This window comes from Miniopterus natalensis, chromosome 11 (assembly GCF_054644295.1).
Source record: "Miniopterus natalensis isolate mMinNat1 chromosome 11, mMinNat1.hap1, whole genome shotgun sequence".
In the NCBI taxonomy this organism is placed as follows: domain Eukaryota; kingdom Metazoa; phylum Chordata; class Mammalia; order Chiroptera; family Miniopteridae; genus Miniopterus; species Miniopterus natalensis.
In genome coordinates, this window is record NC_142091.1 from 19,204,724 (window position 1) to 19,232,187 (window position 27,464).

General features: G+C 40.9%; 2 protein-coding genes across 2 annotated transcripts; both read left to right on the forward strand.

The window, feature by feature from the left end:
* Window positions 1-256: 256 nt before the first annotated feature.
* MMP8 (matrix metallopeptidase 8) lies at window positions 257-10,744 on the forward strand. Its single transcript, XM_016206719.2, has 10 exons — window positions 257-367; window positions 2,103-2,347; window positions 3,037-3,185; window positions 3,273-3,398; window positions 6,302-6,463; window positions 7,967-8,084; window positions 8,835-8,968; window positions 9,523-9,676; window positions 10,374-10,477; window positions 10,644-10,744. The coding sequence occupies exons 1-10, from the start codon at window positions 257-259 to the stop codon at window positions 10,742-10,744; spliced, it is 1,404 nt and encodes a 467-aa protein (XP_016062205.2).
* A 5,699-nt stretch (window positions 10,745-16,443) lies between these two features.
* MMP27 (matrix metallopeptidase 27) lies at window positions 16,444-27,143 on the forward strand. Its single transcript, XM_016206683.2, has 10 exons — window positions 16,444-16,545; window positions 17,368-17,606; window positions 18,690-18,838; window positions 18,929-19,057; window positions 22,520-22,681; window positions 22,860-22,980; window positions 24,251-24,381; window positions 25,140-25,299; window positions 25,834-25,937; window positions 26,902-27,143. Exons 1-10 carry the CDS (start codon window positions 16,444-16,446, stop codon window positions 27,141-27,143), a joined length of 1,539 nt encoding a protein of 512 aa, XP_016062169.2.
* Window positions 27,144-27,464: the final 321 nt, after the last annotated feature.

The following is a 27,464-nucleotide window of genomic DNA, read 5'->3' on the forward strand; positions in this document are numbered from 1 at the left end:
AAGCAACTTGCACTGTTTTGCTGTTGAAAGACTCCTCCATTGGGGCGTACTAAATCACATCCTAACATTGCAAAATTGTCAGAGTGTAGTTAACCTGTGTTTCTTCATATTCCTGGATGAGGCAATCGTTTAAGACACAGCTTTATAAAGGACCCAAAGAGAGCATACATGATGCCGTGAAGGTCTGGGCACCCACCAGGGGAAGGACTCTACCCAGAGAGGAAGGCCAGGGGAGGTGGAGTTTGGAGGAAAGGCCATGTCCAGTCTGAAGATGCTTCCACTTCTGCTGTTACTCCACATGCAGCTTTCCAAGGCCTTTCCAGTATCTTCTCACACCAAAGAAGAGAAGAGTGTAGAAGTTGTTCAGGTAAAGTAATAATCAGGTGGGTGGTTGATTTGCTGGTAATTAGGAAATTGTATGGGTCGTTTTCTCTTTTTAGTTAAAACAGCCTGGAAGAAATTATGTGGCTGATTTGTCTGAGCTTGAACGTCCTATTTCAGTGATTTGGAGGGTTCCAAGCTGGATCCTCTAAAAGCCAGGCATGAAAACAAGCTGGGCTCTTCAAATCCTGGCAAAACACTGCCGCCCAGCTGCCTCCAGCTGGGGAAACTTTTCAGAAGGAATGGTTTTAATTACAAAACAAATGGTTTTCTTTTCTTACCTAAGATTTCCCCTTCCAGCCTGTCTGCAACTCAGTTACTACATGTCTGGTGCCTTCCATATGACTTGTCCTTGCAGCCCAAAATCCCAGGTGTACAAGAGACCCTGAGGATGGGAAATTATAAGGAAATAAAATCAGTTTATAGTGTAAGCAGATTTCCTTACGCTAGATTATGGAGCTGTTTATAAACTCTCGGAAGCACTATGAAAGCAGAACCAATAGCTTTTTTTCTTTTGTGTCACAGTACGAATGTCAGGCCAAATTTTTAAGACACACAAGAAAATGCCATCACAAATTCATCATGCACAGTTTCTCAGCATTACAGTTTTAGAAAAGTGTTGTTCTTGTTTCTGTTTCTTTTCTTTTTTTACTTAAAAAAAAAAAAAATCTCTTATAATGGTAATAGTAACTCTACATCAGGCACTCTGCTAAATATTTCAGAAATATTATCTCATTTCATCCTCAAGACAGCCTTGTGAAAGGGGTACTATTATTTCCACCTGAGAGACCAAAGTGACTCTTAAGTCAGTTAAGTGATATGTCCAAGGACTCACAGTCAATCTGTGGCAAAAGATTCGAACCCAAATCAATCTGATACCATAGCTTGTGATAGCTCCAAAGTGGCCTGTCCTCTGTCCCTTGCAAAGTGCCAGGTATTCCCAGTCTGCTTAAGGTGAAAGAAAGAAGCCTTAGAACTGGCTGATCACCCCTCAGAACCTTTACTTCCCGATGAGAGTTGGCCCCTCTAAAAGAGTTACTGTGCTGGATAAAATGCTAATGTCAGTGAGGCTGCTCTTGCCCCAAAACTTATTTGGATTTCTTTTTTGAAATCGTCAGTTCTCACTTGAGAAGCATATGATGAGTTGGGACCTGAATTGTCATGTTGGCAAGTTCCTTCCTTCTCTGAGCCTCCACTTCTTTTTTTAAAATTTTATTTTTTTTTTTCATTTCATTTCATTTCATTTCATTTCATTTCATTTCATTTCATTTCATTTCATTTCAATCTTGTGCACCTCCATTTCTCAATGAGCAGGAGTAAACCCCCTCTACAGTCGTGAAAAAAAGATTAAGAGAGAATCTGAATTGACACAATTAATACCTCAAGAAGTCAATAAATACTAGTGCTATTTTTTTGTGTAAAAATCAGCAGGCAGTCTCCTGGTTGTAGTCTTGCATTTTGCATGAGGACCTGGACCCCATCCCTTATGAAAAACCTATTTTTTGTATAAACATTAATAGGAGCACTGACTGAGGGGCTGTGCTTTCCAACAGACACTGTTCTCTGAAAGTCAGCCTACAGATTTGTGTTTTTTGTTTCTGTGACTATCAGGTTAAGAGATTGTTACGAATCTGCAGTAACTTAAAAGGAATGATGCCAAATGCCCAGAGAACTGCAGGCAGTCTCCGAGCACGTTCCCTCACAGGTTTGTCTCTGTCCAGAATTACCTAGAGAACTTCTACCAGTTACCAAAGGACCTGTTCCAGTCTAAAAGGAAGAACAGCACGAGCATGGTTGTTGAAAAGCTTAAAGAAATGCAGCGATTCTTCGGGTTGGCCGTGACGGGGAAGCCCAACGAGGAGACTCTGGAGATGATGCAGAGGCCTCGCTGTGGAGTGCCCGACATTAGTGACTTCTCCTTGACTCCGGGATACCCCAGGTGGCAGCACAAGAACCTCACCTACAGGTGATATTCCTAGGGCTTCAAAATGCATTCTCCGGCCGGTGTTATTGAGCATTTCTAATATGACAGGCGTTGTTCTAGGACTTGAGATACACCCGAGGCAAGTAAATAAATACCCTTGCCCTTGCAGAGCTCAGATGCTCACGAATGAGTGTGAGAGAGAAGGGGAAAGGTCTCTTCACGCCAAAGCCTACCGGTTTCTACTTGCTCCTCTAATAATCTACAGAGGACTGTCAGTGTTAGACTGGCTCTCTAAGAACTCATGGTAGGATCCAAAAAGGCTTAATCATTGCTGGAGAGAAACGGGCCCCACCTTCCATGCATCTAATAATGATGATGATGATGATGATGGTGGTGATGAAATAATAATAATACCCAAGATTTGTTAAATGTTACTATTTGCCAACTGGTGAACTAAATGCTTTACACATATTGAATCCCCCACAACACCCCTATGAGGGAGATACTATTTGATTCTCCTCTGTTTAGAAATAGGGAAACTAAATTTAAAGACGTGTAATAACTTGTCCAGAACCGGTGTCTGTCACCTGAGTCTGGCACTCCCTCCTCAGAGCCTCCCCAGTGGTAGCCCATCCTGCATGCAACTCACTCCAAAATGGGGAAACGTGATCTACCGACCGAGCACTGTGCTTAACAGTAATGAGCCCTTCACACGCCTTCTCGTTCTCAAGGATTATTAGCTACACCCCACAACTGTCAAAGACTGACGTGGAAGCAGCCATTCAGAAGGCCTTTCAGGTCTGGAGTGACCCATCGCCCCTGAGCTTCACTATGGTCTCGCAGGGAAAGGCGGACATCGAAATCTCTTTTGTCCAAAGAGGTAGGCTCGAAGCGGTCATGCTCAATTTTATTTTCCCTGGCTGACATGAGACTTGGCAAAGACCTAACACAAACTGTTTTATTTCAGCTCATGGTGACAATTCTCCATTTGATGGGCCCAATGGAATCCTTGCTCATGCCTTTCAGCCAGGCCAAGGTATTGGAGGAGATGCTCATTTTGATGCAGAAGAAACATGGACCAAAACCTCTGAAAGTAAGTTTACCAAGGTTGGGTCAACACAGGGCTTCTGAATAAACATTTGCCACATTGGAATTTGCTCCTGACAACACACACACACACACACGCACGCACACATCCAGGTTATTGTAACACTTCAAGCTCACACAAACTGACCATTTAAAATTTTTGCTACCTCAAGATACTAACTTGATTTAGGTTAAAATATATATATCCTGCTGTGGTTGGTGTTGTTCAGTGGTTAGAGTGCTGGCCTGGGTACCAAAGAGTCAGAGGTTAGATTACCCAAGGGCACGTACCTGAGTAGCAGGTTCAATCCCACCCCAGTGGGGCACGTGTGGGAGGCAACCATTGATGTGTCTCTCTCACACTGATGTTTCTCTCTCTCTCTCCCCCCTCCCTCTTTTTCCCTTCCACTCCCTATAAAAATCAATGAAAAATACATCTTTGAGTGAGGATTACCAAAAAACAAAACAAAATCCTGAAGCTAATTACTGATCTTGTTTCCTAGGGCAGAAATCAGAAAGCTATAGATCATGGGCCCTGTTTGTGTGAACACGGTTTTAAATGTACAGGACCACACTTACTTGTTCATGTATCATCTGTGGCTGTTTTCCTGTTGCAAGGGCAGAGCTGAGTAGTTGCAACAAAAACCTCATGGCCCACAAAACTTAGAATACTCACTACCTGGACCTTTACAGAAAAAGTTTGCTGACCTCTACTCTAGGGTATATCTTTCTCTTAATATTCTGAAATTTAATGATGTTTGTAAAAGGTCCTATTTTTGGAAATTCAGAAATATCTGGGTTCATTTACAAAACTGTCCTGTTTAAAAAAGAGCAACAGTCTTCTTTTTCATCTGATTATTTTGTCTTCAGGGAGATTTTTCAATGGTATGTTCCTACGTAGCAAACCACCCTGTTCAGAAGACTTGGAGTAGGAAGCACGGGGACACCTGAGAGAAGAATTGAGGATAAAGACAGGTACATCCAGTCCGCATGGTGCTTCGCAAGGCCATGGGGTAACAATACGTCACAGAGCACTTTAGAAAAGAAAACCCTTTAGCTTTGCTTGGGCCTTGTTCCTCCCACAATTTCTCACCGTGTAGGTTGTGAGTGTTCATTCTACCTAGGTCCTTGTGCTAGGGGCCATGTGTACCCAAAGATGAAGCACACTCTCAACCACTATGCAGTCCTGTCGCCCAACCTGCTAGTTCAGACGGTCACCGCCTCTCACCTGAAGGAAATGATCCAGGCTCCTGCCTGAACTGTTCGCCTCCCTTCTCTGCTCCCACTAACTTTTCCCAACACTGCAGCAGGGTTTGTCTTCGAAAAGTCCCCCTGGGATTTCATTAGTCTCCTGCTTAAAACTTTCAGTGCTTACATCGTATGGACCGAACAATGTCCACATACCTTCCCTGGGCACTGAAGGCTCCTGGCGGTTTCCCAGCCTCATCTTTCAAGGCTCCTCTCCGTATTTCACAGACAGCAGCTGTTCCTAGATCACACCACGTACTTTCCAGCTTCCCTGTATTTGCTTATGTTGCTTCCTCTCCCTAAAACGCCTTTCCCCACACCCCAAACCCTTCCTGTGCTGTGTCAGAGCCACCCCATCTTGTCTTTCAGCCAGAAATGAGGCCTCCTGAGAACACCGACAGCCTCCCTTTCTCCTTCCCTGACTGCCCTCAGTATTCTGTGCACTCATCTTTTTTCATATATTTCCCCTTCCAGCTGTGTGCTGTGAGAAATCCTCCTGAGCCCCGTCACTCAAAGGTGTTTTTTGTAATGCATTCATAAATTCTAAAAAATAAAATAAAAATGAAAGGATATAATGATCGAGAAAGCAAGTCTTGGAGCATGGGTAGAATTTTATAAGGTTCCTGATCAACAAGAAATTGAACATTGTGGTAAGGGCACAAGTCTTGCCATCATATCTGGGTTTGACTACAGCTTCACCGCTTATTAGTTGCAAGACTAATAACAATATATTCAAAATCTGTGGGCTTCAGTTCCTTACTGTAAAAATATTTTTAACAATACTTGATAAAAATGTTGTGAGGATTAAATAATATTATGCTTCCCAGCCTAAAGAAAATACTCTGCAGCTATGATTTATAATGCAAGCACGTTAAAAAAAAAAAAAAAGTACAGTGTGCTGTGAGATGGTACATGGACTGGCTGGAGGGAAGGGTTCAATTCGCATCAGAAACCAAGAGAAACCAAGTCCTCAGATGTCTGCTGGAGCCACGTGGAGAGCTCCTGGACTTGGCAAAGGAACTTGGGCTTTATTTGATTAAAAGGATGAGCCCTGGGAGTTTTTAAGTTCCCAGTTGTGAAAGGCACTATGCTTGTGAAGTTCAAAGATGAGGGAAGGGAGCAATAAGAGGCAGAGTTTGTCTCTTTCTGGTGGAGAATTCTGGAAGCTGCTTGCAGAGCTCGTTACCAGGGAAGAACTGGCGCTAGGGAACCAGGGAAGAACTGGGTGATCAGTGAGGCTGCTCTGCTGCCTGGCAGGCTTCTTATCTCACTGCCTGTTTCCAGAGACCCTACTAACGGCCCGAGAGACTGGAGAGGGGTGCGAGTGAGGGCATGAGAGGAGAGGGCTTCTGAGAGTCATAGGACCTGTGACAGCTCTGCTACAGGATCCACATCCACGAATGCGGGAATCACCATAAAGAGAGATATTTTTTATTCTAAAATGTGATGCAAAGTTAATAGTCACCTAATGTAAGCCTGTAACTCCTACTTTGATTCCTTCTAATCTTCGTTACTTCAGGTACCTGAGAGGAAAAGACAGCGACAGGCGTGCAAGGCTATTTCTCCAGGCAGTTTCGGCTTAGAAGCTGCATTCCTCGAGATCCTATCTCCACCACCCTTGGGTACTCTTGGAGCCATTCACCCCGCATGCTTGCATTTCAGATTACAACCTGTTTCTCGTTGCTGCCCATGAATTTGGCCATTCCTTGGGGCTCTCTCACTCCTCTGACCCTGGTGCCCTGATGTATCCCAACTACGCTTTCAACGAACCCAAAACCTACTCCCTCCCTCAAGATGACATCAATGGCATTCAGGCCATCTATGGTAAGGAAGGGCATCTGAAAAATATTGCAGCACATGGTGAGACCTGGGCATGTCAGGGACGTTCGCTGCTGTCCCTGTTTGTGGTGGTAGAAATTGGAGGGCACCTGGGAGTCTGCTGGGAGGACGATGCGTTGGTAAAATGTGTTGGTCCCGCACCACAGAGCATGTCCAGCAGCGAGAGCACATATTGAGTTGGGTGTACATATGGCAACAACAGGGATGGGTCTGTAAAACATTGTGCTCCATGGACAAGAAACAGAATGATTCATAGCACAGTATAAATTAAATTACACAATATACAAATCTACATAAATTAAAAATGCACAGCCTGGCCGGGCGTGGCTCAGCGGTTGAGCGTCCACCTAGGATCCAGGAGATCACGGTTCGATTCCCGGTCAGGGCACATGCCCGGGTTGTGGCCTCGATCCCCAGCTGGGGGTGTCCAATGATGACCCTCTCATCATTGATGTTTCTATCTCTTTCTCTCACTCTCCCTTCCTCTCTTTGAAATCAATAAAGATATATTTTTTAAAAAATGCACATAGACAAAGACAGGCATTTCAACATGCTAATAGAAAGATATATATTGAACATGTTAAGATTGTTTGTGGGGGAAGGCCGGGGATGTGAATGGATACGGAGAGAAAGAAACACCTTTTAAAGTCATGGCTGAAACTTCAGGGAGGGATACAGAAAGCTTTGGCCCTGTTATAAGCAGTCTGGGTAAGACCGCTGCATCTCTCCTCCCTCTTGCCCTCCTGCCCCCTCGCCGCTGTGACTAAAAACAAGAATTCAGAGAAGGGGGTTGTGGCTCTACAACAGTGTTGAAGGGAGTGAATGGAGGGCGAGGAGTGGAGTGGAACTGGGGAAGGTCACGAAGCCAGGCCGCCAGGGTGCCACAACTGGGGGAGTTTCTCATCACAGCGGAAGTTTTAGGGGTGATGAGACCTTCTCCAGCTGCCTTTACTCCCCAACTCCCTTCTTCCTCAAAACACCTCCTTCTTTTGCTCACCAGTGTTTTAAGGTCTCTTAACTGTTAGTACAGCCCTTCATTCTACAATGAGAAAACACATCGAAATGCAAATAGTCATATAAAAAATATCGCTAGAGTTTGACTTGGATTTATGCTGTGGGGTAAAAGTCTGGTACAAGTTCCTTTACTGAAGGTGGATTTTGGAGGGAAAGTAGGAATTGGATACTAAGTGAGCAAATAAAAGGAAGCAAAAAGGGGAGAGAAGGGTGGGATTAGGGTGTTGGGGGGAGCACAGAATTCAAATGTCTTTACTTCACAGTTTAACCACGACCTGTCTCTGAAAATCGCCATTACTCTTACTTTTAAAAAAAAATTAAGAGGGACAAATGTACGGTTGCTTTGATGCCTTGTATGATAGTCTGGTCACATTTTTCTCTTCATGTGAAGGCCCTTCACTATCCTGACAAGTGCTGAAATGCAAGAAAGAATCACACTGGACTTGTACTTACTAAAAGTCCTTTATTTTTCAGGACCTTCAGACAACCCCGTCCAACCAACAGGACCAAGCACACCCACAGCCTGTGACCCTCGTCTGACATTTGATGCTATCACCACACTTCGTGGAGAAATACTTTTCTTTAAAGACAAGTATAAGATCAAACTGTTCCTTCCTGTGGCTGCTTTTGCTGGCATAACTCTAAACTGGATTTTAATTAAGTCACATATTACACATTACTCAGCTTCTCCTTTGACTTCTACACATAGGCATCTCATTAGAATGTCTAGTGGTTTCTGAGCAACTCAAAACATCCAGGAAAAGAAAACTAAATATTTATGAACATTCGGATGCTTATGGTGATGTAAATAGACACGGGCTCTAGCTGCTTGGGAACTCCATAGCTAGATTTGTCCAACACCAAAAAGTTATTCAAGTCACCCAATCCAATCAAGTAAATGGAAACTATCACTTAAGCTGTGGGGCCAATTGTCCAAGTGATTGAATTTTTCTACTTTCCCTTGGCTATTTTGTGGTTATGTAATCGCAGGCTGAGAGTACTTGAATTGCTTTGCTGGAATATTCTAAATATTCCCATCATTTTGTAAGAACAATAATGAAAGAGACTAAAATAAGACTTAATGTGTGAGGAGGGGACAGTGCAAAATATAATCAAATAAGGTCACTCTGTGAGCCCCTCCGAAAACTATAAAGTACTCACCAGACGGATAATATCACAATAAAACACTGGTGGCATGTCAGTCACTGCGCTAGGAACTTTGCTTTTATTAGACTGTCATATCCGCCAAGGAATCTTCTAGGGGCCAGTGCTAGCCCAAGACTCCCACAAGCTGCCCACGTGCACTACAGTGTGTGTGGTTCTCTCCCTTGTGTTCCATTAGATTCTTCTGGAGAAGGCACCCTCAGCTACAAAGAGTCGAACTCAATTTTATTTCTCTATTCTGGCCATCCCTGCCGAGCGGTATACAGGCTGCTTTCGAGGATTCTGACAGGGACCTAGTTTACCTATTTAAAGGTAAGGCCTAGGGCTTCATTTCATTTTAGTTCTGCCTGAAGGGAGGGGGAAAGAACTTTTTTGTGGTCCTGCCCAGGTTCAGAGGGGTGAGCCAGTGAGAGAGTGTTATGCTGGCCAGGCTTCTGTCTAGAGACCTGGGTTGGAGCCCATCTCTGCCACTAACTGCTGTGTAAGTTTGAGCAGGTTGCACCCTCCTCGAGCCTCAGGTTTCTCAGCTATAAAATGAGAAAAACTTTAGTGTTCCTCCGCTCTGACCCCAGATATAATTTTCTACAATTCCCCAAGGCTGTAGCTTCATCCTTGTATAGATGTCACGTGAGATAAGACATCCAGTTGTGAGGGCTGAGAAGTTGGTGTGTGTTTTCTCATAGGAGCTGGGGAACCCCTGGGGCTACCACGGCCCAACGAACTTCACTTTATCACCTTTCTCTTTCAAAGGCTCTTTGTCCCATTTTCACTTCTATGATCAACTTATGCAATGAATAAAAAGTGGTCCACGCTATTTTGTAGGGAAGGAAGAACTTTATCTTACATATAACCTGAATCATTTGCAGGCAACCAGTACTGGGTTCTGAGTGGCTATGACGTTCAGCCAGGTTATCCCAAGGATATATCAGACTACGGCTTCCCAAGCAGTGTCCGAGCAATCGATGCAGCTGTTTCCTACAGGACAAAAACATACTTCTTTGTGAACAACCAATTCTGGAGGTAAGGTCAATTATGTCTTCAACTGGAGATTGAAATCTAGGTTTATTTGCCCTGTCTACAAACCACTAACAATCAGGCACTCGAAGGCTTTAAAAATATAGGTGGTCTTCAATAACCACTCTTTTTCATAAGATGCTTGATGTTGCTATGGCTTTTTGATAATTTTATTTTTATAAAATTAAAACGCCTGCACAGTGGTATTTGAGGATTCTATACCATGACACAGAACAAACCTTAATATAGCACTAGGGTGGGATGCAAAGAAAGAGTTAGGCTGATTCTCATGTATGAGTTAAAATCTAACATTCTCAAGCAAGTGCTATCCAGATAGCCTACAAAATCTGGTGCCCAAGTTACACTTATTATTTACATTTATTCAGAGAGAGAGAGAGGGAGAGAGAGACACTATGTACCAGTTAACTAAAAGCCTTAGAAAATATAGCTCTCCTTTTTAAAAATAACACTGCACCAGTAATCAAAAGCTTATTTCGGTAATAATGATACCCATATATTTTATAAATAGGTATAAATAAATAAAAGAAAGTTAATTATTCTCAGTCCTAGTAAATAAGACATTGTGAAGACTGAATGAGAAAATATGTGGGAAGGCACTTTGTAAAGATATGCAATTTAAATAAAACCATTATAATATATATACTGTATTGGTCTTAAAACAGGACATTTTTTTTCTCATCAGATATGATAACCAAAGACAATCCATGGAACCAGGTTATCCCAAAAGCATAGCAAATACTTTTGAAGGAATCCAAAGTAGAATTGATGCAGTTTTCCAGCAGAATAGTAAGTAGAAAAAAAACCTAATTAATTCTTTTGAATTTTTTAAGAAGCACATTTGCATTTGAATGTTATCATGGGATAGGAGTGGGGCCTTTTAAATTGAAAACATCAGAAATCTTACTTCTACAGGCTAATTCAATACATTATCTTTTTTTTTTTTTTTTTATAGACTTCTTCTTTTTCTTCAGTGGACCAAGATATTATGCGTTCGATCTTAATGGTCACAGAGTCACTAGGGTTGACAGAAGCATTCGATGGCTTAATTGTTGATAAAGCTGAAGCAAATTCAAATGTGTTTGCATCTGTTTTCTGAATGTGAAAGGGAAGCCTAATTTGCATATCTATGACAGGTGTCCTACTTATACTTTTCTCAGCAGTGAATAACTGTTTGCTATCACTGTACTCATTGGACCAGTCCTCATGAAAATACTTTCGGTGTAGTCCACTGTTTCCAGAGCCTGATTTAGTTCTTTCGTGTTCCATCTCAGATTAGTGAACCCATCACCAGAGAAGACTAAGTCCTCTGTCACCTAAAAGATAATAAAACACTTGCTTATCTGACTTTTAAATGCTTATACATTTTTAAGTCTCTTTACACAAATCCTAAGGGTACTGGTGTATGCAATTTAGCACTGGATTTTGGTTAGAAAGAATATGAACAGCTTAGACAGTACCCCTTGCTTCTATCGAAAATGTGGTGCTATTTTCCACTCTTGGAAAGAAACATTGCTGATTCATGTGGGTTGAATTGTGTTCCTTCCACAAAGACATGTTTAAGTCCAAACCCCAGATATCTCTGAATGTACCTTATTTGGAACTAGAGTCTTTGCAGATGTGATTAGTTGAGATGAGTTTATACTGGACGAGGTGTCCTCATGAGGAGAGACATAGACACAGAGTGAAAAAGGCCATGTAAAGATAGAAGTGAGATCTGGGTGATGCATCTGCATGTCCCAAACTGCCGGAAACCACCAGAAGCTAGAAAGAAGAAAGGAAGGACCCTCCCTAGAGCCTTCAGAGAGAAGAGCATGATTCCCCCCACCAACACTTTGATTTTGGACTTCTAGTCTCCAGAACTATGATAGAATAAATTTCTGGTGTTTTAAGCTACCAAGTGATGGTACTTTGTCACAGTAGCCCTAGACAGCTTATACGGTATACCTGCACTTAAGGAAATGAAACAACACAGGATGACAAAGTGGAACCTCCAGAAAGGATTATTGGCACCTTGAGGGGTGGCAGCAAAAAAGACAGGTACCACTTCATCTCCTGCTTCCTCCCCACTCTCTCCTTCTAAAGTCCAAGCAAATGGGCTCATTGGAACTGTGGTTCTTTATTTCTTTTTTTCCTGAGATACTCAGGACATCCCCTGTGGATAACTGGGGTTTACTGTACAAACAATGCTGGGCACAAAATTTAATAAATCTCACCAAATTGAGTTAAATTGAGCATAGATGCATAAATTCGTTAATGGCATTTTCTGTTAAGAACTTTGAGACATGTGAGGCCACAATGTCTAGTCCAGACATCAAAATAATATTTTATTTGCAGTTGTTAGAATGTAATGTAATTTACTGCACAATGAATATATGAATTGTAAAATAAATTTATCACTACCACATCCTATTTTCTTTTTCTGTTAAAGTTTTAAAATCCCACAGGTAACTATTATTTAGTATAATTTAGCACTTTATTCTGATTAAAAAATTATCTCTTAAGTGAATTCAAGCTAACTATTTTACTTTAAGTGTTCTGACTTGTAATCTAATGTACTTTCTTAGATACCACCACATAGTTCATCTAAAGTATAAAAATAGCAAATTTTGATATAATATTTGCAACCATTTATTGTGTTGTCAGAATAATAACACAGCCCTGGCTGGTGTGGCTCAGTTGGTTGGAGAATCATCTGTGCACAGAAGTGTTGTGGGTTCAATTCCCCATCAGGACACACACCAGGTTGCGGGTTCGATCCCCTGTTGAGGCACGTACTGGAGGCAACTGATCAATGTTTCTCTCTCACATCAATGTTCCTCTCTCTCTGTCAAATCAAAACTATCCTCAGGTGAGGATTTAAAAATTTTTAAAAATGTAATAAGAATTATAACACTGATATTAACCTTTTAGATATTGCTTCACAAATTATGAAATAGTTTATAAATGCTCAGTGTCCTGAAAAATTTTCTTAAAATATGTTAGCATATTATTCTCAACTTATTTTACAAGGTGAGAAAACACACACTAGCATACACTATAATTTTATTCATTTGTTTACTTGTTCAACAAGGACTGATCAGTCACCTACAGGCTGTAGGTGCTGTGCTAGGGAAAGAGAGCGGGATATATAAAGAATCCATTGTATCAATGCAGCAAGTACAGAATGCTGTGGAAGATGTATTTCACTTTTAGCAATAGATTCAGTTTCAGGCTATCATGTCTTCTAACACTTAGGTCAGTCTGTACAGACACGAAGATGGGAGATTTTTCTTCTCAGAACACCTGCTCGTCATGATAGATTCTTGGTCCAAACCTCATCTTTACATTTTTTAGATAAGAACTGAGTGCATATTATTTCCTTAACTGTATTTCATAGTCATAGAAAGCGAATAGAAACATGAAGCATAATAAAGAATTAAAAAACTGTTCATTGTTTAGGTTCTTTTCTTGACAACATATGGTATTTTCTGGCTGTTACACTACAGTTTTATGTGAGTACAAGCGATGTAAGAATCTAAGATGGGAATTTAAATAATAAGATTATTTTTTATCTTAGTTTGAGGGTTGTTTTTTTTTTCAAAAGCAAAGCCTAAGACCTTGGTGCGGTTATTCTATTTGGGACATGGTCCCAGGAAGCAAGAGTGAGGTAACAAGGAGACTGAAACAGAGGAGCAAAAGCCAATACAAATGGGTGTTACTGGGTTTTTGCTACAGGCAGCTGGTAACTGCCTTGGGCTCCGTTTCATCGGGACCCCCTGAGAAGCCTACAGAACACCAATCAATTGTTCAAATCCTCAGCGGGGAGAAGGCTGGAACATTCGTCTTTCTGTTCCCTTCCCCCTGTTGCGTGGCTCTGAGGTGTTGGCCTGTCAGGCTCAGTGGCATCTCAGTGCCCCGGGCAGAAAGCAGAATCTCCAGCATGTGCTCAAGGCTGAATGTTGTCAGAGGAAGGTGAGTTACACAAATCCTTCCTCTGCCACCGCAACCACAATCAGAGGTGTGCCTGAGGGATGTGACACAGGGCATCAGAAGTGTCCCCTCCATCTTTGTGGCTGGGAGATCCAAATGATGGGAAATTGGAAGAGTCTCCTCTGGGGAAGCTTACTAGCCCAAGAGAAAAAGACTTACAGACCCGCTGTAGAAATCTCAGTGTGGCGGGGCTGCCAGTTGCCTACATTAACAAGTCTCTGCCCTCTCTTCGCTGCAATAAGGCCCCAGTTTCATTTGACGTAGCTATGCATCTAAAGGACTGCAGTGAGTAGCCTCGCTTACAGCCAGATGTGGCCATGTGTTTAGTTTCTCACCAAAATGTGAAAGCAGAATACTGTATGGGATTCTGGAAAGAGACTGGGAATTTGCTTTTTCTGCCTTCCCCTTCCTGCCGCCTGCCTGTCATGAAGATACATTCGCCAGAGGTTGAGGGGCCACCTGGACCACACAAACAGAGGGGTGGGTGCAGCGAGATGTTGACTACCTTCCTGGTGGTGTGCAGTCCTCACACAAGCCCTGGACTACCAGATCTGAGCTTTTCCTGTCTGAGAGGAAAAGAAACTTTTATTTTTTTAATCATCTGTTATTTTGGTGTGTGTTTTTCTATTATATTCAACCCAATCTCATTCCAACTACTACATCACATGAATTGCCTAGAACCCACCCCATTCCAGGCGGTGAAGGTCATTGGTTGATAAGCCTTGCCCACGCACACAAAGCTTCCAGTCAGCTTTCTTTTTCTCAGTCTTTTTAAATTCTTTAAAAAAAAAATTTATTGATTGATTTTAGACAGAGGCAGAGAGGGAAGGAAGGAGGGAGGGGGAGAGGGAGAGAGAAAGAAAGAGACATTGATTTGTTGTTCCACTTATTTATACATTCGTTAATTTCTTCTTGTATGTGCCCTGACCAGGGATTGAACCCACAACCTTGGAGTACTAGGATGATGCTCTTACCAACTGAGCTGCCTGGCCCAGGCTTGTCTCTCATTCTTAAACAGAGTGTACAACACAAGGTCTCCAAACATTTGAGGGGGGGGGGGAAGCTGCTAATGTGAAAAACAGACACTAAAATTTTTTTTAAGAAATACAGACAATCTTGGGAGCAAAATAAAATGTCAAAATAAACTAAAAATATGCTTAACTTTCCCTCAAAATTAAAGCCTATTTTACATCCAAAAGCACTAACAAAATGCAAAAATTTTTTAAAAATCAAAATAAAAGGATACTCAGAGAACTAGAAAGAGCTCTTGCAAATTAAAAATATAGCTGAAATGAGAAACTCAGTAAGTGAGCTGAAAAATAAAGTTGATGGAAAATAGTAAATAATATATTAGAAACACAGATTCAATCTAGATGCCCAAAAGATATATATTCCTGAAAGAGAAAGAGGGAAACGGTGGTAAGAAATTATCAAAGAAATAATATAGGAAAGTTCCCTCAAACTGAAGTTTCCATGATGAAACGGCCTACTTAACTGCCCAGCAATGCTAATGCAAAAAGACCCACATTAGGACACATCATTATGAAATTTCAGAATATCTAGCTAAAGAGAAGATTTCTAAAGTTCTTCAGAAGAAAAGAAGAAAAATATCGAGAATCAGAATAAAAAGGTTTCTCAACATTCAGGGCATAGGCCCGGGTTGCGGGCTCAATCCCCAGTCGGGGGTGTGCAGGAGGCAGCCGATCAATGACTCTCTCATCATTGATGGTTCTCTCTCGCTCTCTCTCCCTTCCTCTCTCTGAAATCAATAAAGATATATATATATTTTAAAAAGTTTCTCAACAGCACTGGATCTTAGAAAACATTGGAATAGTACATTCAAATTTCTTAAGGAAATTTATTTCAGCCTGAAACTATATCCAGACACACTCTCAGTCAAATGTGAGCAGGAAATAATAAAGATTCTAAACATTCATTTTCCTTACCCCCTTTCTTAGAGCCTCCATCCCCTCTACCATGGCTGTCAATGCATGTATTTGCTCCAATCAAGCCAGTTTCCTACAGCTTATTTCCACGGTGGTACCTTCTTCCTATGGCCTCCCCCCACTCGTATGCCTTCTCCCTTCCTCTGTGCAATCCAAAACATACCCATTCTTAAGACCCAGTGCAAGTCCCACCAGCTTAAACACTCCAGGTCTCACCCATCAGCAAAGAGCTGTCTACCTTTTGGCCCTTCTAAAGTCTTGAGAATCTTCACTGTGCATCTGCCATTTGCCTCCGTTTTGCTTGGCCTTTGCTTGGCCTTAGTCTCCGTATATGTCTGAATTCGCCACCAAAATTGGAATAGTATCATTCACACTTGAATTTACTGTGACAGACAAATAGTAGGTGCTCAATAAACATTTGGTGTTTATCCTAGTTAATTAGGGTAATCTAATCCTGATTCATCTGTCTTTTCACAATACCATGCTATCCAAGATATTTTGGAGTTTCATTCAAAAAAATTATTTTGTAAACTTTCAAGAACTTATGGATAGGAAAACCTCCAACTTGGCAAGGACAAAAGTAACTTAGAGGCTGACTTCCTACTATATTTAATTCAATAATGAACAATGGCTTTGTTTACTAAGCAATTGCAGATCTTCATTGCAAAATCAATCCAACCTAAGGGGGAAAAAAGAGCATATCATGACACGCTTCATGGCAGATGTCCTTTTTCTGTTATTCATTAAATGATGACACAAGCCAATTCATGCCACGTCTCTCTATTATTTTCTAAATTCTGTGCAAAGAGAACCAGCTTCAGCTGAAGAGCGAAAGGAATGAGGAGCCTTCTGCTTCTATCTGTGCTTCTCGTAACGGGTTCTTCTGCATTTCCTACAGACCGAAAGGTGGAAGATGAGGAAAACATGCAGCTGGCGCAGGTACTGGCTCAGAAAATGTCATTAATAACTATCAATAACAAATTCATTTTATTGGTTGTCTTGGGACCTTAAAAAGGCAGCAAATTCCTTCAAAAGAGTCCCGAACTCTCTTGTGAGAAGGAGCTGCTTTTCGTTTCCCCAGCTCCAAGGACATCAAGGAACTGGGTGGGGGGTGGAGAGTGAGGGTGCGGTGGGGGAAAGGCAGGGTCTGCAACAACCGTGAGCAGTGATAGCAAGAGAAGAGCGGGTGAGAGGGGAAAGGGGACAGCCCTGCAGGAAGTAGAGCTCTAGGTAAAAGTATTTTAAGACCAGTCAGGGGGAGCCAATTGCAATTTGGATCCCCTTACCCCTCTAGGTATGAAAAATGCGTTGCTTTGGCGATTCCCTCTAAAAAAGCAGTCCAGTTAGTTTACCATATGTGGTTAAATCAATTAAATGCGCAAAATGAATAATCACCTATCTTTCTAGAATTTGTTTCAAGGAAACACCAAAAGGAATGTAACAGTAAAAATATGTAAGATATGTGATCATTTAACACAGAAAGAAGCTTGATTCCCTTCTGTGGAGGTCTGGAGTTTTATGGGCTGAGTGGTTTGGCCAATTCTGGTGACACGTAGCTCCACCAGTTCTTGGAAATTGAAAAAAAAGGGCGACTCTTTTCTTTGCTCTTTGTTTCCTTCTAGCTCCTTATTTTCTTCCCCCTCAGTCCTTATTTTCTTCCCCCTCCCCCACTGCCAAAAAGGATTTGAGACAGTTTTGTTTCACCCTGAGATGGAAATTTGCTCTCTTGTAGTCTGTGCCTTTTTTTGTCTTTTTGGTCAGGCATATCTCAACCAGTTCTACTCTCTTGAAATAGAAGGGAGTCATCTTGTTCAAAGCATGAACAGGAGTCTCCTAGACGGCAAAATTCGGGAAATGCAAGCCTTTTTTGGATTGACAGTGACTGGGAAACTGGACTCGAACACTCTTGAGATCATGAAGACACCCAGGTGTGGGGTTCCCGATGTGGGTCAGTATGGCTACACTCTCCCCGGGTGGAGGAAATATAACCTCACATACAGGTAATACTTCTGTGAGCTTAGTTCCCTCCGATCCTGAGGACCATCAACATAATCTCCAAAGAACAAAAATAATCATAGTTTATTTCTCTGCGCACTTCCCATGCGCGTGGCACTTCATAGATTTCATTTATCCATCCTGCCAACAAGCTGTGGTGCAAGCACCACCGTTGCTGCCACCTTCAACACAGAGAAACTGAGGCCGAAGGTTGTTTCCCACAGTCAAGGTCGCACAGCCCTTAGCAGCAGGCTGGCTCTGGCAGGTACGCTCTAAAAGTCTCTAGGCCCTGCCACCTCCATCTAAGCTCAGGACCAGAAGCACTGCCATCTGATTGCAGATGTTTGAAGGTACAGATGAAGTGTGCTCAAGAGAAAACGGGAGGGCCTTAGAAATGCGTGTGACACTGTCAAATCTCAGATGGGCCCCAGAGCGAAGCATGGAGTTTTCCTCCAGATGTCTTAAAGAAAGGGGCCGGCTTTTGGGCACGAAAAGGTCAAAGCGTTCCTGTGAGCTGTGTTGACCATTGTTCCAGACCCCTCCTGGCTGGCCCTGAAGAGCCTTTCTGATGGTTCTTCCTTCATCTTATTGAGCCTAAGGGATTAAGATAAAAATAGGTTTAGCAAGATAGGTAATATAAACAAAAAAGGAAAATTTTTTTCTGAGGAACTAAGTCTTTATGACTCTCCAGTGAGACTCTCAACATATGACACATGCATAAGACTGATTTCTACAACGCATTTGAGAAAATCTCAATTCTTTTTAGAGCATTTCTAATAAAGTCATACACACGGCAAACATGTCCATGAGATGAATGCTTTCCCCTTTAGGGTGTAATCTTTGGGAAGTCATTTAACCTCTTGGAGCCTCATTTGTTAAAGTGTTATAATACTACCTGATTAATAGGGTTGGTGACAGAATTGAAAAGTACTTCATTTAAACAGTAAAATATTATACAAGTGTAAGTATAGCACCATACCAAAAGTTATCGCAGCATGTGATTCATGATAGAAATTATTATTTTTGTAGTATGTATGCATACACTCATGTATAACCACCAATTGACATATTTTTGTTAATTTTTTAAGAATTGTGAACTACACTCCAGATATGGAACAAGCTGATGTGGATGAAGCTATCCAAAAAGGTTTAGAAGTATGGAGCAAAGTGACTCCACTAATATTCACCAAGGTTTCGAAGGGCATTGCGGATATTATGATTGCCTTTCGGACCCGAGGTAAGGTTTAAAATAGAGAGAAAAATATGGCTATTTTCATCTCAAGGCCTTGAAGAAACTGACTTTTCCCCTCTATGAATTTTGTCTTAGTCCATGGTCAGTGTCCTCGTTATTTTGATGGCCCTCTGGGAGTCCTTGGCCATGCCTTTCCTCCTGGTTGGGGTTTGGGTGGAGACGCTCACTTTGACGAAGATGACCATTGGACCAAGGATGGAACAGGTGAGCCCAATTTTCTTTATTAACAAAATCTTATTATTCTAAAGAATCCCTGAGAATAGCTTTGCAATGAGTAGCTGTTTACTGTCCAATTTTCTCAGTTTCTGTATTCTAAGATAACTGATGAAAGTGTTCTTGGGCTTGTACAATCCAGAGCCTTAGCCACACAACACCCTCACAAGTTTATTAATCTTGTTATGATCAGAACATTCTTCACTTACTCATATTTGTTCACACACCCACAATGTCTGAGGTTTCACTATGTGCCTGGAACTATGCAAAGTGTTGTAGGGACCACAGTGGTGTACCAAAAAAGCTCCAATCCTTCAGAGGTTCATGATCTCATGCAGTAAGTAAGGCCTTGACACATACCACCATACAAGGCAGAACATGCTCTGTAGTACCAGTGGTGGAAGTCATCTGTGGGTGAGGGTTAAAAGGAGCCTCTAGGGAGGTGGTAATTTTCAGATAGTGATTGAAGGGTGGTGTGTGAGTTCATTGCCCTTAGAAGATCTATTTATAAGCATGAACTTTCTCTTCTAACTCTTGTCCATCTGCTAAGAAATTAGGCCCTAATCTTTATATCTGATCCATTCTTTCAGACCAAGCCATTGATTTTATTTCTCTTAAAGGGCCTGTCTGGTACTAAAATAAAAGATATTTTATTACTTTTTAAATAAAAACAAAACTTTACTATACTAAAAGCATATGTGTCAAACAAAGAGTTCAGTAGACATTCAGGTTCTTCCTACTCTTTTTTTTTTTTCTATCATTGACAGCAGTCACCTTGGGTCTGCTATCTGGTGTCCAGGGTCCCAGGAAGGCAAATTTTATGGCTCTGCTGAAGGGTGGTATACATGCCACAGTTTAGTTCTGACCAAGGAACTCCCAAGAGTTTGCATGTCAATTTTATAGTTTCTGCAAAACTGAAAGCCAGTGACTCAATATGGTTCATGGCCACTCACTGTTAAGCCTGAACATGTGATGCAGTTGTTCTTCCAAGTGCTAGTGAACAAGGAGGGTAAATAAGTCAGTACTTGGCTGAACTTCAGGCACCGGGGGAAGTCTGGAGTTGGTTGCTGTCATTGCCACATAGACTAGCAGCAAGGGCAAGAGGATGAAGGAAACCGGGTGACATCATCATCCAAATGAGGGAGGCACTGAATGGATCACACGATCCATTTGTTATGTATCTTCTGCTGAGACATGCCCCAACATTTCTTTGGATTTGGCCTAAAGGTACTGTGGATATGTTCAATCAGGCAGTTATAGGAAATACCCTAGTACTTGCCAAAATCGGCATGACTCCCTTTGCTTGACCAGGATTGACTTTCATAGCTAGAGGCAGAGAATAGTCAAAGATTTCACCATCCTTTCATCCCTATTAAATCCAATATTTTGTAGTAATAACTATTACCCACACTGCTATAAACTTTCTGCCAAGAGGGATGTGTGGGGTGGATTATTAAACCTCCAAAGAGTTCTGGGTCCTGAATTGGCAAAACTTGTGTGGGCAAGGTAGGGCATAAATAGAGTTCTCCACCAAGCTCTGGGTGTATAACCAAGCAACAGTACCCAAATGGGTTGCCAAAGACACCCAATTGTATGTCTCCTTTGCTCACTGACACAGAAGGGAAAATGTCTTCCTGTTCTCTAATAAAAACAACAAAAATCCTCAAGCAAATGTAATCTCCAATCACATTGGGATTTTTTTAATAGAAAATGGGCAATAACATATGATGTATGGTTACCTCCTTTATTGGAATATATAGGTTCTCTCTGTGGAAAGAACACTAAAGCCTTAGTGTAACTTGCCTAAGAGCAATAGACAATAGTCATCTGCTAATCCCGCTGCTTCCGGAGGGAAGGGCAAGTCATTACATGGTGATGGCAGAGGGTTTGAGTTCATTAGAGATTTTTCCAAGAATCTCTCAAAGTAAGGCCTGTATGTGAATGTGTATGTGCTACACACACACATGCACTAAACCCCTGAAACAGGCCTTTTAGATGCCACCAATGCACAGTGTTATGATGTGAAAAGAGCAACAGCCTGTGGTTTGGTAGCCCTTGGTTTCTTTTGGGGATCCTATTTACTACCTGAGGGACCCTGGGCATGTTAGTTAATTTTCTTGTGCTCTGTTTCTTTATCTGTAAAGTAAAGCTAATAATGCCATTCTCGCAGGAAGTTGACACAAGTACCTGTAATAAAATATCCTGCAAAGCACTTTTTTAAAAAGCATGTTTTTATTGCTTTTGAAGAGATGAAGGGAGAGAGATAGAAACATCAATGATGAGAGAGAGTCATTGATCGACTGCCTCCTGCACGCCCCATACTAGGGATCAAGCCCACACCTGGGCATGTGCCCTGACTGGGAATTGAGCCATGACCTCCTGGTTCACAGGTCGACCGACACTCAATCACTGAACCACACTGGCCAGGCAAAGCATTTGCCCACAGTGAACATTCAAAAGGTGTTTGACATTGGTGATTATGCTGGTGATGATTAGTATTGATAATATTGATGATTAGAGTGATTTCCAGGCACAGGAGAAAAATATTTACAAAAGTACCAATGTATAATGCAAAATTTATCTAGTCACATCTCCAAGAAGACAGAGATGCTAACCTTTTCTTACAGTATCATATGTCTTATAACATTTTTAGCACATGATAGATACTCTACAAATATTTGGTAAATGAAGTCATGCAACAGTCCTTTACTCAGCATCCTCTCTGACCCAGGCTCTGTGATAGAAATGGAGTATGCAATAGTGTATAAGACTCAGACGCTGACCTCCAGGGGTTTTCAATCTAGGGGGCACACACCATCAAATGGCAGTTCAATGCAGTATGTTCAACATTGGGATAAAGAAAACCGTGGGAATGTAATAGAAGCACATCAAAGAAATTCCACCCAAATACAGGGAAAGAGGTCAGGGGAGGAAGTGATGGCCAATCTGAGGCCTGAAGGCCAAGGAGGAACTCAGAAGGCAGAGTGGAGTAAAGAGTGTTCTGGAGAGAGTAACCCAACCAACTGAAGTATTAGAATTGCGGTGGAGGGGAAGCCTCAAATAGTGAACAGGATTCAGATTAGAGAGAATCTTGGCAGCCAGAATAAAGGTTTGGACTTCATTTAGATGACCTGGGTTTTAATTTTTTTTTTTTTCCCCAGTCATTTGTCCCATCCCTTGTGCAAAGGGAACAACCAAAGCTGGCAACTTCAATCTTTTAAAATACATTCCTGAGACACTTGTTTTCTACCATTTGCTTGCTGTGGGTTATATTTCTCCATGATGTGACTAATACCACTAGTTAGTATCAAAATATTTCCCATATAAATGATGATGCATATGTTACAAGAATTACCTGCTGTGTGGCAAACCTTTAGCTACTGCCTAATCTCGGATTTAACCATTCTCCCATTGAATGACTCACGCACTCCTGTTCTCCCTGTTTTTGTTAAGGATTCAACTTATTTCTTGTGGCTGCTCATGAATTTGGTCATTCACTGGGGCTCTCTCACTCCAATGATCAAACGGCTTTGATGTTCCCAAATTATGTCTCCCTGGATCCTAGCAAACACCCACTTTCTCAGGACGATATCAATGGAATCCAATCCATCTATGGTGAGCACATTGTAAATCTGAATATAGGTGAACTAAATAGGCAAGTTTCCAGAAGGAAGTTGAGAAAATCACTTCTCGAAATATTATCATGAAGAAAATATTCACTTGGGTAAGATCCTTCTCTAGGTATTTCCACATGCCTTCTTAATTCACTGCGGTATTTCTTTTCTCATCAAAGGACGTCTACCTAAGACAACTGCTAAGCCAAAGAGACCCACTGTACCCCGTGCCTGTGACCCCAATTTGACTTTTGATGCTATCACTACTTTCCGCAGAGAAGTAATGTTCTTTAAAGGCAGGTAAACCCATTCCCTTAAATACCTTAACTTCCTATGATGATTTTTCTTTTCAAGAGACTGGGGGACAAGGAGGGAGTCATGAAGATAGTGAGAATGTGTGCCTTTCACTTTTTGCTTATAAAAGCCCATGCTGTTTGAATGTTTTGCTATGTTCGTGTATCTCTTACTTGTTTGATAAATTAATTTTTAAATGTCTTTAAGCAAATTTTTAAATTTCCACCAAAAGTCAACTTCCAGTGATTTCTTAGCTAAACTAATACACAAATCCCAGTGGCATGTTGGAGCTGCCTTATACCTTTTCAGGGTCCAACTGTTAAATTTTCAGGAATTTTGTAAACCAGTTCACATCACTTTGGTAGCTTGAAACTGGCCCTGATTAGAGTATTTACACCCTGCAAATCAGAAAATGATAAAAATTAGATCTTTTTCCTACCTGGAGAGCTCGATGTTAAATTCATATCAGCAGACCATTCTTTAATGTTGCATCAATAAAGTGTAGTAGGAAATCTCTTCTTTCACTATGTGTCATTTACTGGACTTAAACTGCAACACGATGTGTCAGTTACGTATATCATGACCCTACTTTTAGAACAAACATCAGGACGTACACCATCTAACAAAGACATAGGGACAAAAGGAGAAATATTTGAACTCAGACTCCTTCCACCATGACCACACAGCACTGTAATGACGTGCTCCTCACAGCAGAGGCTGGGAGACCACTTTTCAGGGGAGGGTTGCCAGCATGGGAAGGGGAATAGAATATAAGGACTTTTCAAGTCTCATTCATAGACTCAGAACTTTCCAGAAGGGAAAAAGCTGTGGAAACATTTTGCCATGCCCATAATAACATTTCTTCATTCTAGCAAACATCAGCACCAAAGAGTCCTCAGAATGCCTGGTGTTGACTTAGAATGTTGGGTATAGCTGCTCTGGCAAAATGAGGCCACTGAGCACACCAATCGGGTAGTAGATGAGTTAAAGTCCCCCACACACTGAGTGCTATTTATAGGTTTCCATGGATAGTTTGCTACTCTGAGTGCCCAAGAGAATGGGCACAAAGGCATGTCCTGACCATGGCAGTCCAAAGGGTAGAACTGAATTCACAGCCACCTAAATTTACTGAGGGAAATTATATTAATGCTCTAAATTATCTGAGGAAAATATCAAGCAATTGGATAAAAGACAAACCTCAGTTTACAATGTTCCCATTGACACAAATATATATATGTGGAGGCTGTCTGTAGAAAGTGTTTTTTGTTTAACACAGGTACCTATGGAGGATCTATTGTGATATCACCGACATTGAATTTGAGTTAATTTCATCATTCTGGCCATCTCTGCCAGCTGATATTCAAGCTGCATATGAGAACCCTAAAGATAAGATTCTGGTTTTTAAAGGTAAGTTTTGCCATCAAGCCTCCTCCCCATGAATACCTGAACTTAGGTTTCTGTCATAAAGAATAACTATCCAGGGATTCCCTGTGAAGATGAACACTATCCCAATTGCACAGGAGCTTAAAAACACACACATGTAAACGGGTATAATAGGAACTAAAAAACAGATTTTTTTCCTGCCAAATAAAGGTAACCTATATCTTTTCTCTATTCCCTTTATACTAGTGTTGCCAAATTTGGCAAATAAAAACACAGGATGCTTTGAATTTCAGATAAGCAACGAATAATTTTAGTATGAGCATGTATTGCAATATTTTGGATATATTTATACCAAAATTTAGTGATTGTTTATTTGAAGTTCATATTTAGCTGGTATCTTATAATTAATCTAGCAACCTTATTTTTTGTAAGGGTTTCATCAGATTACTTGCCAATGAAAACCCTTCAGTGCTGAAATTTAGGAGAATGTGTCCAAAAACACTTGATTGTTTTGTCGGAGTTAGAAAAACAACCAATATGGTGAATCCAATTGGTTTCCATGGGTATGCACACTATTAACTGTAGGTATATATCACTTGTGTAATGTTAATGATACAAGCAGCTAAAGAAAGTGGTAAAAATAAATGTAGACATAGATTACTAAATCTCTAAGCACTGAACCTGAAAGGAGCTAGGCATCTAATATTTTTTCAAACTTCTTAAGACATCTATTTCTCACTCTAGAAAATAGATCAGTAGGTAATAAATTTCTCTCTTCCTAGATGACAATTTCTGGATGATCAGAGGATATGCTGTTTTACCAGATTATCCTAAATCCATCTATACTCTTGGCTTTCCAAGATCTGTGAAGAAAATTGACGCAGCTGTCTGTGACCACAACACAGGGAAAACCTACTTCTTTGTGGGCATTTGGTGCTGGAGGTAACATTATCCTGGAGAGAAATATTCACATGGCATCACTTTAGCACAGGCAAAAATAAAACTAACCTATAGTCTTCTTAAAGTGAATTATGTAGAAGGCAATTTCAGGTGGATGACATCTATCAAACAAAATAATTTTTTAGTGAGTCCAAAGATCTCCCTCCCACATAAAAAATAAAGATACCATAAAATAATAAAGTTGGTGATGTCAACCAGCTTGACAGTGACACAAAAACATTCAATCAAAATCTATGAAAGCTCCAAGTGGAGCCCTTACTTTGTTTCCTCAGAGCAGCAGCACCTGTCTGACTAATTATGTGGCTTTTTTTGCTTTATCAATTCTTCTTTTCAAGACACTGTAAGTGATTCAACCAAACACAATCTTTGCCATATTTTTTGTTATTGATCCAATTAATTTTCCTCTACTAGGCCTCTTTTCCCCACATCCCTGCTCGACTTCAAGTTGGGCAGTAGAAAATTAAGCTCCCCAAAACAAAGAACAAAAACCCACCTTTTTCATATTCATGGACACAGGTATGATGAAGTGGCCCAAACCATGGACAAAGGGTACCCACAGAGGCTGATAAAATCCTTCCCAGGAATTGGTGTCCGAGTGGACGCCGCTTTCCAGCATAAAGGTAAGGATCAGGCCTACGCTCCCAGGATGCTCGGAAGGCTTTATTAACTGTGAAAGAAAACAGCACAACAACCTCAAGGTTTCCATTTTAATGTAATTTTACTACTCTTGAGTGCATGTAATAAACTTTAACCCTGTGGGCATCATCACAAACTGAGTCAGTAAGTCTTGAATTATCTTATGTTATACCATTTCGCATCTATGTGAAAAGCACTAAAGTTAGTTTTACTGATCACTGATCCAAGGTGCCCACTAGAAGACAACCCTTGAAGAATTTTAAGCTTGATAAATGACTAAGCACATAAACTGAACAGCGATTCTCAAACTATAATAATGTATATAGTTTAATATGCACAGCTCACGGTTTGTGTGTGAAGCTACAAATTCTCCAGAGTTTCTGAGGCCCTGGTGTTGTGGCAGATATCCAGGAATCTGCAGTCTTAAAAGAACCTCAGGCAATTTAATGTACCAGTCCAGCTACTATTATCTTCAAGGACAACAACCTAAACCATGGGGTAAATAAGAGCCTAAAAAGTTTTTCAGTGCCACAGCCTGTTATTCCAATGATATCTAACACAGAACCACAACACCTAAAATAGATAAAGTAAAACAGCTCTAAGGAAATGAAGAAATAGGGCCCAAGTCTTACCCACAGCAGCCTTCTCCTCCTCACTGAGATACTCTTGGAAACAGAGTTTGAAAACCTCTGGCATAAACCAAAGTGTGGCAAAAAGGTAGTCAGTCACCCCCTTGAAATTCATGTTTCATACCTTAACTTCTTCCTCAGGGAAATGAAAAAAGTATTTCTCATGTGATAGTAATAAAGTAAAATGTGTCTGTATAATTACACAAGTTTCTTTTCTCTGCATAATGTTCAATTATTTTACTCTACGTTCACAAAATTAAAAAGTATGGAACCACTGCATGGTTGTGCAAGATAACTAATCATGACTCTCTCTCTCTAGGACTCTTCTATTTCTTCCGCAAATCAAAGCAACTTGAATTTGACCCCAAGGCAAAGAACATCACCCGAGTGCTGAAAACCAATACTTGGTTTCAATGCAAAGAACCATTAAGTTCATCATTTGATTTTAATGCCAGTGAGGAAAAGGTACATTCAGGAGGAGTGGAGACGTTTTATTCTAAGAATTTAAACTTGCTTATTTTCAGTATTGTTCATGTGCTGAAAGAAATCTATGGTTATTAATAAATTCGTGGACCTAAAATAAACCTCACGAGGTCTTTTCATTTGAACTGTGCTTCTTCAACACCGAGTTGCCAGTCCTAGTTCTAATACCTATTGGGTAAAGACTCAACAGCCATTTGGAGGTGCTCAATTCTTTTCATAGGAACTTATTATGTATAAATAAAATTTTCACTGTACTTTTAAGCCTATTTTATCCTTTGTGGACTTGAAGACATAAGCCCTGTGTCTTGCAATAATTAAATACTGAAGACATGTATTAAGCCAGTCTTTAGTTTTCTAGTTTGTCTGGGCCTTTAGAGCTGAAGAGGCCTGATCCACTTC